Source organism: Podarcis filfolensis, assembly GCF_964270895.1.
Source record: "Podarcis filfolensis genome assembly, chromosome: 6".
In the NCBI taxonomy this organism is placed as follows: Eukaryota; Metazoa; Chordata; class Lepidosauria; order Squamata; family Lacertidae; genus Podarcis; species Podarcis filfolensis.
The window spans coordinates 27,561,153-27,574,212 of NC_139609.1; the positions used below are offsets into that span (position 1 = coordinate 27,561,153).

General features: G+C 40.5%; 1 protein-coding gene across 10 annotated transcripts; it reads right to left on the minus strand.

The window, feature by feature from the left end:
- Positions 1–367: 367 nt before the first annotated feature.
- LOC310765581 (protein SPO16 homolog) lies at positions 368–12,805 on the minus strand. 10 transcript variants are annotated; one of them, XM_083620777.1, is made up of 6 exons: positions 12,512–12,805; positions 8,095–8,218; positions 4,479–4,572; positions 3,288–3,456; positions 1,722–1,800; positions 368–815 (listed from the first exon to the last, which is right to left on the minus strand). In XM_083620777.1, the coding sequence occupies exons 2-6, from the start codon at positions 8,161–8,163 to the stop codon at positions 681–683; spliced, it is 546 nt and encodes a 181-aa protein (XP_083476903.1). In that variant the 5' UTR covers positions 8,164–8,218; positions 12,512–12,805; the 3' UTR covers positions 368–680. The 10 variants fall into 10 exon arrangements, with proteins under 10 accessions (XP_083476903.1, XP_083476898.1, XP_083476896.1 ...); XM_083620772.1 differs by lacking the exon at positions 12,512–12,805 and adding an exon at positions 11,451–11,786; XM_083620770.1 differs by lacking the exon at positions 12,512–12,805 and adding an exon at positions 11,224–11,420.
- Positions 12,806–13,060: the final 255 nt, after the last annotated feature.

The following is a 13,060-nucleotide window of genomic DNA, read 5'->3' on the forward strand; positions in this document are numbered from 1 at the left end:
TGATTCGGAGATATATAGCAGCATGTTGCAGCACTGTTAGATATAGGCTGTTTAAACAGTTACTTGGAGAAAATTGAATCACCTCATAGCAGCAAGGCCCACCAGCATATCATTATGATATTACATTAAGATGACATAAAGGTGAGCTATCCTATCTACCATTTCAGCTATGAGTAAATTCCTCACTGCAAATTTCCGTGGTCATTTCTGGAAATATATCTGAGCAAGTACAAGCGGATGAGAATGAAAACTCTGGGAGGTGGGAGTTCATTGACTTAAATATACAAATTGTTGAGTAAAAGATTTTCCTTTATGGAAATAAAAGAATAACAAGTTCTAAATAATTCTTAGAAAATAAAATATTAAATTGGGTAGGCTACAACTATGCCATTTATTTGCAAAGTTATGTACATTTTTTAAAGGTGTTACTCTTGAATAATGACCATTCTTCCTCAGTATTTTACATCTGGCTATCAATTTCAAGTGAACAGTAATATGTCTTGGATGGTTATACAGGAAATTAAACTAAGAAATCCCACACTGATTTTAATTCTTAATGTAACATCCAGAAATGCGCTTTCCAAAGTGACATGCTTATTGCTTTGTGGATACATTTTTTAAAAGCACAAAATTGAGACTATTTTGCAAATAAACATGGCCAAACTTTTTTGAATAAAATATTAAGTGGTGTTTACAAAACTACAAGCCAGTTGACTTTGATGAAGCATTTTCCAAACACAGCTTTGTTCTATAATCTGTGTCTTTGCCATTAGCATTCTGTAGCGAATGTTGTCCAGATGCGGTTTTGAAGTAGTCTTTACAAGGAGAGAAATAAAGCAGGTTATAGTAATGGTTTGTGCAATTAATACACCATAAGAGTTGAAAATAACTTTGGATTCTTTCTGCAAGAAAGAAAGATCCTGAGGGAAAGTACTAAAGAGGGTTTGTAAAATAACAGATTTTACTTGCAGGGTCCTGTTTCAGAGAATTTTGGCTTCTATTTTGAAATGAAAGTCTACAAATGACTCGTCTTCAAGTGACTAGATTTTAAAAGGCTTAAAATGTAATACTTTAATTCTGATTTTATATTGGTGTGATTGAAAGAAAAACCTTAGGTTAAACTGAAGTCACTTTAAAGGAACAAGTAGTTATTTTGAAGAGCATAGCTTAAAATAGTCTTAGTCTTTAATTCTATTTCTGGTTTTGCTGCAAAGTAAACTACAGGGAACACTTTTTAAAAATTAGGTACGGTATGTATGCAATAATAATTGCCAGAAGTATTTATGTAAAAGTACTGTATCTTATTCATATATCACATTAAGCATTAGGTCCTATATGTATCTGCCAGTCAAGTATCTATAGTTCGTATTACAAGCACCAAATAGCAAATAACTATTTTATTCACTTACATGTCACTTTTCCTCCAAGGATATCCTTGGTTATTCTTCCCACCCTCCTTTAAAAATAAATAAATCACAATAGCCCTGTACGGGTTAGCCAATGAGTTTCATGACTGAATAGGAATTTATATCAGAACCTTCCCTGTTCTTGTTTGGCACTGAAAACACTAAACCACATTGGCTCATTTTAGATGCAGTTACATGCTTAGCATGTATGAGAGACTTTTCAAAAAAGTATGTGGAAATCCTGTTGATGTATTCTATATTGTCATAGCTGTTTTGCTGTACGTTATTATTTGACAATAAAATTCTGCTACTTACTTTTGCTATAGTTAGCATGAGTTTAATAGCTTCAGCGGTATTGTGGACTGGGATTATTCGTAAATTGCTGCCTAGGAACCTGAAACAACCCTCAAAATGTCAATCAAGCTAAGTACAGTATTCATATTTTTTACAGCATGGACAAGAATTGGAGCATGCTGTTACATAAGGGTATGTTAATATGATTGCAGCAAATTGGAATTTTGCAAAAGCTGGTACTTCATTTTCACTAGGATTGGGATAGCAGAAGGTAGTTGAAGTCCTTCCCTACCACTGCTCCCAGGCTTGGAGCCTGACATCCAGGAATTCTCCTTTCTCTATATTTTCTTTGCACCAAGAATTCAGGTGATGGAAAAGACGCCTTCCTTAAACCCCAGGCGGTCACTACAATCAGGAGTACACAGTACTGAGCTACATGGAAAACAAGAGGGCTACACCCAAGATGAAATAAAAAGGAAAAGGCCAAGCTAAAGGGTCACAAAAAAACATTTCCAATTTTGTTTATTTCCCAAAGTGTTTCAGCATTGTCTTCAGCAAGATGTTATTTGCGGACCGGAAGGTTTGCATGAAGTGTTTGCCCAAGTTGCAGGCAAACAGAGAGAGGGCAAGGGAGGAGGAATTTAAACAATGAGGTCAGAGGGAAATTAAACGCAGGGGAGAACACACAGAGATAATTATGTTACTAATAGTGGCCATTACGATCAGATGGGACAATTTCCTAGCTCACTTTTAAGACTTTGAACGTAAACTTAACATTGAACCATCCACTTAATATTGAAGCATCCTGTTACTCCAGGATATGCTCTGTTCTTGCAGTACTACAGTGGTACCTCTGGTTACATACTTAATTCGTTCTGGAGGTCCATTCTTAACCTGAAACTGTTCTTAACCTGAAGCACCACTTTAGCTAATGGGGCCTCCCACTGCTGCTGCGCCGCTGCTGCACGATTTCTGTTCTCATCCTGAAGCAAAGTTCTTAACCCGAGGTACTATTTCTGGGTTAGCGGAGTCTGTAACCTGAAGTGTATGTAACCTGAAGCGTATGTAACCCAAGGTACCGCTGTACTGCCATGCCCTCAGGTTGTACTACCCCTGCCAATTGCTTCTTTGTTGGAATAATGATCTGTATTGCTAGACTTTCAAAAGCGTAATTCTCATTTTTAGACTATTAGAACTCTGGTTGCAGTCTTAACACATACTTGATTGGAAGTAAGTCTCATTGAAATCAACAGGATTTACTTCCAAATTGCCTTCCAAGGATAGGACCCTCAGTCTCTGAAAAGGTAACGCAAAATGGTGTTATCTTGTACTTAGGGAATGATGACTTGTTAAATTTCCAAAATTGCCTCATGTTATCAAACTTGAGTATGCCAAGTCATACTGACCGAGATGCATCATTTTCTTATAAACTGCAATGTGACAACGGGGTTTTTATTCTTTGGCTAAATTCTTTGAGCAAAATCAAATTCACCTACATCTTTGATAATTAAGCAAACATTTCATATTATTATACCTAGTTTCCTTTACTAATAAAACAAACTATTGACGATTTTTTAAATTTCATACCTCTGCTGAACTCTGAACATCCCATCCCATTCTTTTGGTCCATGACGAGCAGCTGACAAAAGCAAAAATCCATTCCTGTGAATGGTCATGAACTTCTTTATTCTTTCAAATAAAACCTCTCTCTCTGTGAAAAATAAGCCTTGAGCATTGACCAGCAAAAATGCAATTCCTGGGCAAGAAGAAATATGGTGATCAAGTCAGACTTAACTGCATATAAAAAATAGTCAAATACATATATAGTTGGTATATTTACTATTGAAATAGTGTTTTGTTCATATAAAGCTGTAGTCCTAGGCATATGTATGTGGAAGATAGACTCATTGCTACTCTTTCATCCATTTCCCAGCCTGTTTATTTGGAAGTCCCATACAAACAGATGAAAGGGGGCTAATTGTTTCTACAGTGTCCTGATCCTATCTGCTTAGTTTATTACAGTGATTCTCAAATTAGGATAGGAAGATGAGGAACACATTAAAAAATTATACATGAATTTGCTTGTCTTCCTCTTTCCTCCTCATCCTTTTTCCTTTTGTGTGATGTCTATTTACATTTTAAACCCATGGGTAGGGACTGTCTCTTTTAAACAGAATTTAGTAAATTGTTGGTGATTTATTTAAGTGGACAAAATAATAACAAACAAGTGTTTTTTGTTGAACTGGACTATGAAACCCAACATTCATAGCTTGAAATGGTTTAAAATTATTCTGCCTTATAAGTCTACAGGATCATTTTCTGCTATTCATATCTGGCTACAAGCATTCTAAAATTTCCTTCAGATGTGATTATGTCCAGTTTGAGAGAAGGATAACAGTCATTACAAATTTCTTGGCTTTGGGGGATTTCTAAAGGGTCAGTTATGGAGACTGAGATTATGCCCTCCATAAAATTCACTGGGTGTAAAGCATATTGATACTCTGACCCAAATTATGTTGTAGGGATGCTGCAAGACCACCATGTGTACAACTTGTCACTCTTAATTTCCATATTGAATTCTACAGTTTAAGTAGCCCTGTAAACCGCTTTGAGATTATAAACACACACACAATCAAGTAGCATATATATTTAATGAAATAAATATAAATAATAAATAAATAAATACATTAAATGAAATATAAATAAATTCATATATATGTGTGTGTATATACATATATATATTAATGGTCACATTTCCCATAATTTAAGATACTCTACCAGAAAGAGAGAAAATTATTGATCCATTTTCCACTGTATCTGAATATCGAACCCGGTGTTGCTGATTTTGTAGGGACATTGAAATTTCATGACCCTAAATAAGTTATAAAATACAGGATTAAAACATGCTCACCAGTTCTAAATAAAGTTAATTGGGTCACTTTGAGCTCGTATTATAATGACAAAAAAGAGAGACAGAAATATCTACAGCGTTGATCATTTTTTAACCTTTACTCCTCTTCCCACTAAGCTAACATACAGTGGTACCTTGGGTTAAGAACTTAATTCGTTCCGGAGGTCCGTTCTTAACCTGAAGCACCACTTTAGCTAATGGGGCCTCCCGCTGCCACACGATTTCTGTTCTCATCCTGAAGCAAAGTTCTTAACCCGAGGTACTATTTCTGGGTTTGCAGAGTCTGTAACCTGAAGTGTATGTAACCCGAGGTACCACTGTATATTATAAAACATGCATCCTTTTCATTAAAACATTGCTCATTATAACCAAGGTGCTTTATGTTTAGCTTGCCATACAACAGAACTTAACAGTTGTCCCAGTTGCAGCCTGGAGAGCCATCCATTAAACTCCCCAATGCAATGAGAAAATGTTTGAGTCTTCTGTCGGTTCCTCCTGCCTCTGTCATCCCATTCCCCTTCTGTTCATTAAAACAGTCGGGAAAGTAAGGTGGACCCAGAAAAAGGATAGGAATGGACAGAAGACGTATTCCAAATGCAGCAGGAGCTTTTAAAGAGGGCCTGTTTTCCATCAGCCCCAGCCAGAGATGTTGCAAGCTGTAGACAAGCTGCATCCGAAGGGTCAAAGATTACCCAGGTATCCTATCAATCAAGTTTTCATCTTAAGATAAGCTAGCCAAGTTTCTTTCTATTCTATCAATCAAGAACAATGTCAGCTTGTGCAATGACAGTGTACTGCCTCCAAGAACTGTTCCTGTCAACAAGGGAAACTAATAAAAAAAAAACTGCATTAAAAGAGTAACAAAGATCAACATTATAGATTAATCAATCAAAATGCTTCCTGAAAGCAAGGAGAACCCAGATAAAAACATCTATAGCACTTTCTGCATCGCCTGTTTGTCATTATGACTGTTCTTTGCATCCTGTAATTGCTATTAACGAACTAAAGGAAGGCTCCAGAGGGGAAAAGGAGGGAAGGGGAACACATTGGCGAGCACTGGCTGTACTAACGAAAAGTCAATGCAAAAGCCACTTTGTTTGTTGGGAAGCAGGGATGGCCTCAGGTGGGCAACAATTCTAAATGTCACGGAGGTGCTGCTGCTGCAAGTGTTGGAGGAAGAAAGGGTTTCTTACAACCTGATAGGAAGTGGCACTTAACAGCCATAAGAGAGTGCGTCCCCCACATCATTCCTGATGTAAAAGTCTTCCAAGTGCAAAACACAACTCTTATAGACTCCAGCTCACTCACCCTATTTTCTTTCAGTCACTTTTACAAATTGGGAACATCCCAAGAAGGATGGAAGTTAGCCCCCAACTACCGTATTTTTCGCCCTATAGGACGCACTTTTCCCCCTCCAAAAATGAAGGGGAAATGTGTGTGCGTCCTGTGGGGCGAATGCAGGCTTTCCCTGAAGCCTGGAGAGCGAGCGGCGTCGGTGCGAACTGACCCCTCTCGCTCTCCAGGCTTCAGGAAGCTATCCGCAAGCCTTGGGAGCCCAGCGGGAACTTGCAAGGCTTGCAAGGCTTGCGGGCAATAGCCTGTTCTGGGGGCTGGGGTCAGGGGAAGCTTGGGCTTCCCCCGACCCCAGCCCCGCAAGCAAGCTCCGGGAACGATGGCGAGGTTGCACAACCTCCCATCACTCCCGGACCCGTTCTGGGGGCTGGGGTCGGGGGAAGCTCGGGCTTCCCCTGCCCCCAGCCCCGCAAGCAAGCTCCGGGAGCGATGGCGAGGTTGAGCGCAACCTCGCCTTCGCCCCTGGACCCCCAGCCCCGAGGCTAAAAACGAAGACAGCACAGTGAGCGGGATCCATCCCGCTCGCTGTCATGGCTTCTTTGCTCTTTGGGGCTTGGGGGGGGGGAAATAATTTTTTTCCCTTTATTCCCCCCCAAAAAAAAACAATAAGTGCGCCCTATGGGCTGGTGCGCCCTATAGGGCAAAAAAAATACGGTATTTATTTATTTACATTTGCTTTTATACACCCAGGAGCTCAGGTAATATACATGGCTCTCCTCCTCTCCATGTTATCCTCCAAACCACCCTGTGAGGTAGGTTCTGATGACAGGTAGTGACTGACCCACGGTCACCCAGTGAGCTTGATGACTGAGTGAGGATTTGAACCCCAGTCTCCCGGGTCCTAGTTCAACGCTATTCGTCAGAACGGGTCTTTAAAGGAAAATTAGAGAAGTTCAAGGAGGGTAAAGTTTATCAGTGGCTACTAGAGTCAGAATGGTTGTGTGCTACTGGGCATGCCTCTGAACACCAAGTTGCTGGGAAATAAAAATGGAGAGTGTGTTATTGCACTCATGTCCTCTATTGGGCATCCAATAGGCATCTGATTGGCCACTGTGAGAAGAGAATGCTGGATTAGATGGGCCTTTGATCTGATAAAGCAAGGTCTTCTGCTTTGTGCTTTTGTTCTAGCCAGGCCATTAGTGTTTTAGATTTCATTGAAATGGGCATATTAATATGGTCGATGCTCTTTGATCATGGCATTGATCATGGAGTGTTTGGGGTGGGGGGAAAGCACAGGAATATAATAAGTCTACTCTGCTGTAAGCATGCTTTATCAGAAAATCTCACTTCTGAACAGCCACTACACTGATTTAATGGAATTAAAATATTGTTATGCGTTTTGGGGGATTAAACTAAAACACCTCCTGGGGCCTCTTCCAACTCAGTACTGTAATTCTGCAGCTATAAGACAGGTCTGGAGAAGAAGAGGACTGGTAAAATCGTCAAACCAGTTTCTTTCGTTAAGTAAATAGCCCTAGCCAGATCTGTTTAGTATCCCCTTGGTAATGTACGCTAGGGTCAATATGATGCCACAGTAACTAAATAACTGGAGATACTTGTGGAAGGGGAGTGCTAGAACAAAAAAAGCAAGTGTATTTCTGTGCCTTCCCCTGGCCACTTGGGTTTATTTGACAATAGGAAAGAGCACAATTGATTGGCAATTTTGGACTCAAACTGAGGTCAGAACTGTGCGATTTCTTGGGCGCTCTGAAGGAGCTGGGTGCCCCCCTGAAACCTAATGGGATAGCAGTGTCAGTTGGACTGGTTTAACCTGAGTACCCTCTGCACTTTTGGAGTTTTCACTGCTTAGAGAATTGTGCTTCCTATTACACTATGCTTCAATGTCGGTCAATTCCTTAATGCAACACAGCGGTTAGTTTTAATTTTAATTTAAAAGGTGGTGGGTCTTAAATCTGTTTGCAGACTACCCTCTCTAATCTGGAGGCCTTAATCCCAGTCATATGAGGACATGGTAGAGCTGTGTTCTGACATTGTTGTTAAGCTTTGATGCCATGGCTCTCTCTTCTATATTAGGTGTTCCTAGAAAGGGTGGAATACACAGCCCCATTTATTTTGTGACCCTTTGCGAGGCTAGAGCAACTTGTACGAACAAATGGTAGGATACAGTACCTGAAGAGATGAACTCACAATTACGGTTGCAGTCCACCGTGTCTTTTCTTGCCCACTGCCTTCCGCCATGTTGACACAGTCACCAAAGTTTCTGCAGTACCAGACACTTACGGAACACTACAAACTGAGAAGGGAAAGTAGTGGCACCTTTGTTTGCACCTTATAAATAGCGTTAATATAACAGGTCACGTTATACTGAGTTTTGATAATGCTAGAGGAGAAGTAAAGTGCAAAGAGAAGGTGTCATTTACAAAATATAAGAGATGAACTCCACTTTTAGGAATTCTAAGCACACTTAGTTAAGAGTAAGTCCCATTGATCTCAATGAAGCTTCAGATTAGACATGTATAGCTCTTGACTATTTTTAGCCCTGGGAAACGGTGCACTCACTCTCTTTCAACTGTGCAAAACATTTGTACATGCACCAGATACAAGCTTCCATTGAATCAAAAAGGCCTTGAAGAGAAAAAGGCACTTTCCCCAAGTGCAGTCCTTGTTCTGGTTATTACTATGAGTCAATCAAGCACTGTTAGTGACACTCTGAGGTGCATTATAACTTCAAGGTGGCTCAGCAATACAGATCCCAACCATCTGAATGCAGAGTTTGCAAACCATCTATGCGCAAGACTGTCATAAACATTTAGGAGACACACAGGCCTAACACATACCCTCTAGCATTTCTCCAATGAAAATAGGGACGTCCCATTCCAGAATGATAATTTTACTACTTATACCCCACACATCTTATTGGGTTGCCCCTAGCCACTCTGGGCGGCTTCCAACATATATAATTAAAACATTAAACATTAAAAAACCCTTCCCTATACAGGATTGCCTTTAGACGGCTCAGGGGTTGGATAATGCCATACCCTCCAACATTTCTCCAATGAAAATAGGAACATCCTAAGGAAAAGGGGGGTATTCCGGGTTCAAATCAGAAACCAGGATGGCGTCTCTAAATCAGGGACATCCCTGGAAAATAGGGGCACTTGGAGGATCTGCTAACAGAGCTAATAATTCTGTGGGCATTCAAGTTTTTTCACCTTTTCCCATACAGTAAGCACCTTTTCTGTTACAATATTAGGAAAAGGTTAGGGTACTAAGTGAGACACTCCACAGAGAGCAGATCATTATAATTTGTTGCAGTTAACTCATAAAGTCCCCGTTTACCACTCTGTGGCCTCACAATAAGGGTACTTTAATACTAGGTTTGCCCCTTTTCTGTTCTACAGAGGCACTGTGTGTTTCAAAGTGTGGCAAAGTGGATATTTTGAATATACTGTGCATACACCAAAGAGACCCCAGCTTCAAGTTCTGATTTGGGGCAAGGAGTGCCAGCTTGAACCTGCAACCCTTGGTGCCCTTGAGGTTTTTTGGGGAACAAACCCAAATTGTCAACTTCTTCTGGGGAAACCTCCCCACCCCAAATAGTAATTTTAAGCTTTTGGAACTGTTTCCGCTACTTTTTCCATTGCGTTACCATACATCCGGGTTTTCACTGACATTTTGCCGATTCAGCAAAATCCCCCCCCCCCTCGCCATTTTTACACCTGGAAACGTGTCAGGAAAATTCCTGACGCAGGACAAGCCTATGATTCTTATTATGAAAACAAAAACAGAAAACATTCTGTTGTTGTGCCTGTAACCTTGGTTTAAGGTGCCGTTTAGCTCTTAGCTGTCATATCTCCACTTCTAACGCCACTTATGAAGTTAGAATTCTAGTCAGCATTATGGCATTGTGAGTTATGCCAGTCAAGAATGGCTTAGTAATTCCTCTCACGTTCACTAAAAAGCGGCGTACAAGAGAGAGCTTGGATGTGGCAGTTTTGTCACTAAGGCTTGCTAAGGACTGTGTGGGAAGCGAAGGCTTCTAGAGCTTCCTAATCTATTGACACTCATTCCTACTTAGCCAAGGCCCTGCGAAAGCTGAGCTCTGGCCCCTCAGTCAAGGTCCCCCTCACAACTTTTCTAAGACACACCATTATGGAACGCCAGTAATGGAGGCTGGCTTTGAGGCCTAGCTCTTCTGGTATCACAGCCAAGGGAGCCTGGTTAACTTGCCAGTGGCACTTGCAGAATATACCCTACAGGGCTTTTCTTTCCCTCACCCCCACCCCGTTTATTTGTTTTTAAAACTGGCAACTTTCAATTTACAGACAAATTCAAAAAAGCATGCCACTGAGGAAACAGCATTCTCCTTTTGTATGTGCGCAATGAAATGATGTTTCTGTTTTTAACTCACTCTCAAATTCTGGATTGGGGGGGGGGTGGGCAAGGTATTGGGATAAACAAGGGATCTTGTTATGTACTGAGTTGAATAGGATCCAAACTGCAGCAGTCTGATTGGTCCTAGAACAATAGGATCCAAAAGGCAGCAGTCTGATTGGTCCTAGAACAATAGGATTCAGAATGCAGCAGTCTGATTGGTCCTAGAACAAGGTAGCAGTATGATTGGTTGGCAGGAACCACCCAATCATGCTCCAGATAGAAGTGAATCCACAACCTGATTGGCTTACAGTAGAATTCCGGAATTAGCCAATCATGTGCAGCCCATTGTGTAAATAATGTATATAAAGCAGATACTTTGAGGGGACTTTCATTCATTCCTCCTCACCACTATGAGCTGAATAAAGAGCATGAAATCACTTTGCGACTCTGAGTATATTTCAGATCTCCTTCTCCACTCTTCCCCTGTGATATATGGATAAAGGGTGGTATACAAATTTAATAAAAATGAAAATAAAAAAAATAAATGAATAAAAACTCAATTGTTCAACTCCGCTCCTGCATTCCATTCCTTCTCCTCCTTACTTTACTTGCACAAGATTCCCCAGTACTGGTCCTTAAAATAAAATGTAAAAAAACCCACTTTACACTTACAATTGAATGAATTTGATAAATTATGTAGATGTATCCACCATAACTGACTAAATTAACTTAAGGCAAAATAAAAATGCCCAATTAAAGAATGCCTTAAAAAAAAAAAGTAGGACAGGGTTAAGGGTTAATGTTACAGCAGACTGTTGTAATAAAACTTTGTGTTACTGCTTGTGATCATGTTCATTTGGAAGTCTATTCTATCTAAAGCATTAAAAAAAAAAATCAACGAGAAGGACATTAATAAATTACACAGTATCAGGTTTCCCCATTCAGTACAGAAAGGCAAACTATCCAGGGAAAAGACTGAAGGCGCTACGACAATAGGGTCAAAGCTTTTCTCAATATAGGAATTGTAATTTTAGTTCGCTGATCCGAAAGCCTGCTATTTCAAATATTTTCCTGCAAGGGGTATATTTGGAAAGAAGCCTAGAAATCTGATAGGAAATTAGTCATGCTTAATAATACTGGAGCATTACTAGCTTGCTTAGTATTCATCTACGTTCGGTGTCTCCTCAGTTCTTGTGCCTTCGCAAGAAAAATGGCGAGGCAAACTCCCTTCTTCACTTGGTAACAGGGTCAGCCCAAACATTCAACGGAGTGAGGCAACCCCTCAGGGAGCAGATGCTGGGGGGCAAGAGTAGCAGCCCCTCCGCTGTTCCACCTTAAACCAGCAAAGATTGCCCCATTGCTGAGGGACCTAAACGTGTAGACCAGGCAGCCTTCTTTCCCCACTCCTTAAACTAGCCAACTTCCCTCAAGTGTGGTGGAATAGTGTATCCTTTTATGTGGAGATACCAGAGACTGCCCTAAGTACAGTCTGCTTAGAGGTGTCGCGTCGGGGTCAGAAACCGCTAGAAATAAACTTCAGGTGATTTCTGGGAACGAATGTCTCCCCCCATTGAGCTGTGCTCACAGCGTTGCAAGCAGTATGGCAGCCTCTCACACTTTGCTATGAGTTTTGCCTCTTCAAGGAAGAGGTAGAAAGCTTATTTTTCAGGATGGGCTTCTAGTACACCAGCTCCCTTTCCATTTTTTAATCTGCTGAAATCATTCCCAATGCAATTAACTGAGCACTTCTTCCTTTTATTATTATTTTGCCTGTCCTTAGGCACTACGTCATATATCAAGCGGATAACTTATCGTAATGTCATGAAATATTCACACACAGACACACAATTATATCCTTTTAAACTGAAATCGTCCAGGACATAAATCTTTGTTTCTTCACATGTACAGTCTGAAGAGCCAACAGGCTACAGCAAGAATATTATGCATATCTGCTTAGAGAGAAACAAATAGACACTACAGCCAATCCTTCCAATTTACTATAACTGCACCTGCCAAGATTTTGGATTGTTTTACTTGAGAGCAGGGATGGGGACCCTGTGGCCCTCCAGATATTGTTGTTCTGTAACTCCCAGCAGCCATAGCAAACATGACCAATATTTGGCAACATCTAGGACGGCCACAATTCCCCATCTCTGCTTAAGAGGCAGAAGACCTCATGATCAAGACCACACCTATAACAATATCGTACCTGGCCAACTCAGCACATCAAGCATATCTTTAGAGACACAATCTACACAGAGTTTTTATTCTCCAATTGATTGTGTACATGTGTATACGATGCCACCGAGGGGAGGCATGCGAACCAGCTTCTTACATGTAGACACTGTCAATCGCAGCGACTCACCCAGGACTAAAGAGGTGGACCACGCTAAAAAAATTCCATGCCTACTGCCGTGTAACTGAATGCAAAGAAAAACAAATGCCACTTGAGTGAATCGGGCCTCAATGCTTATGAAATTTTCTCACCTTAGAGAGCATTTCAGAAATGTCACTTTTTTAATGACGATCTTAGGTCAAATACATGCTTAACTGTATCATGCCTTTTCTCCAAAAAGCTCAGCACAAGTCTCTTCAATAACTATAATAGCCAGCATTTCTAATGCACTTCAAAATACCGGTACTTGATGTGCTTCCCACATTCTCTCTATAATCTCTCTAAAGTGGACATAATACTCGGAATAAGCTTCATATTTACAGAAGAGAGATAACAGTAATAGTCTTCAACCTTTTTCGAGTC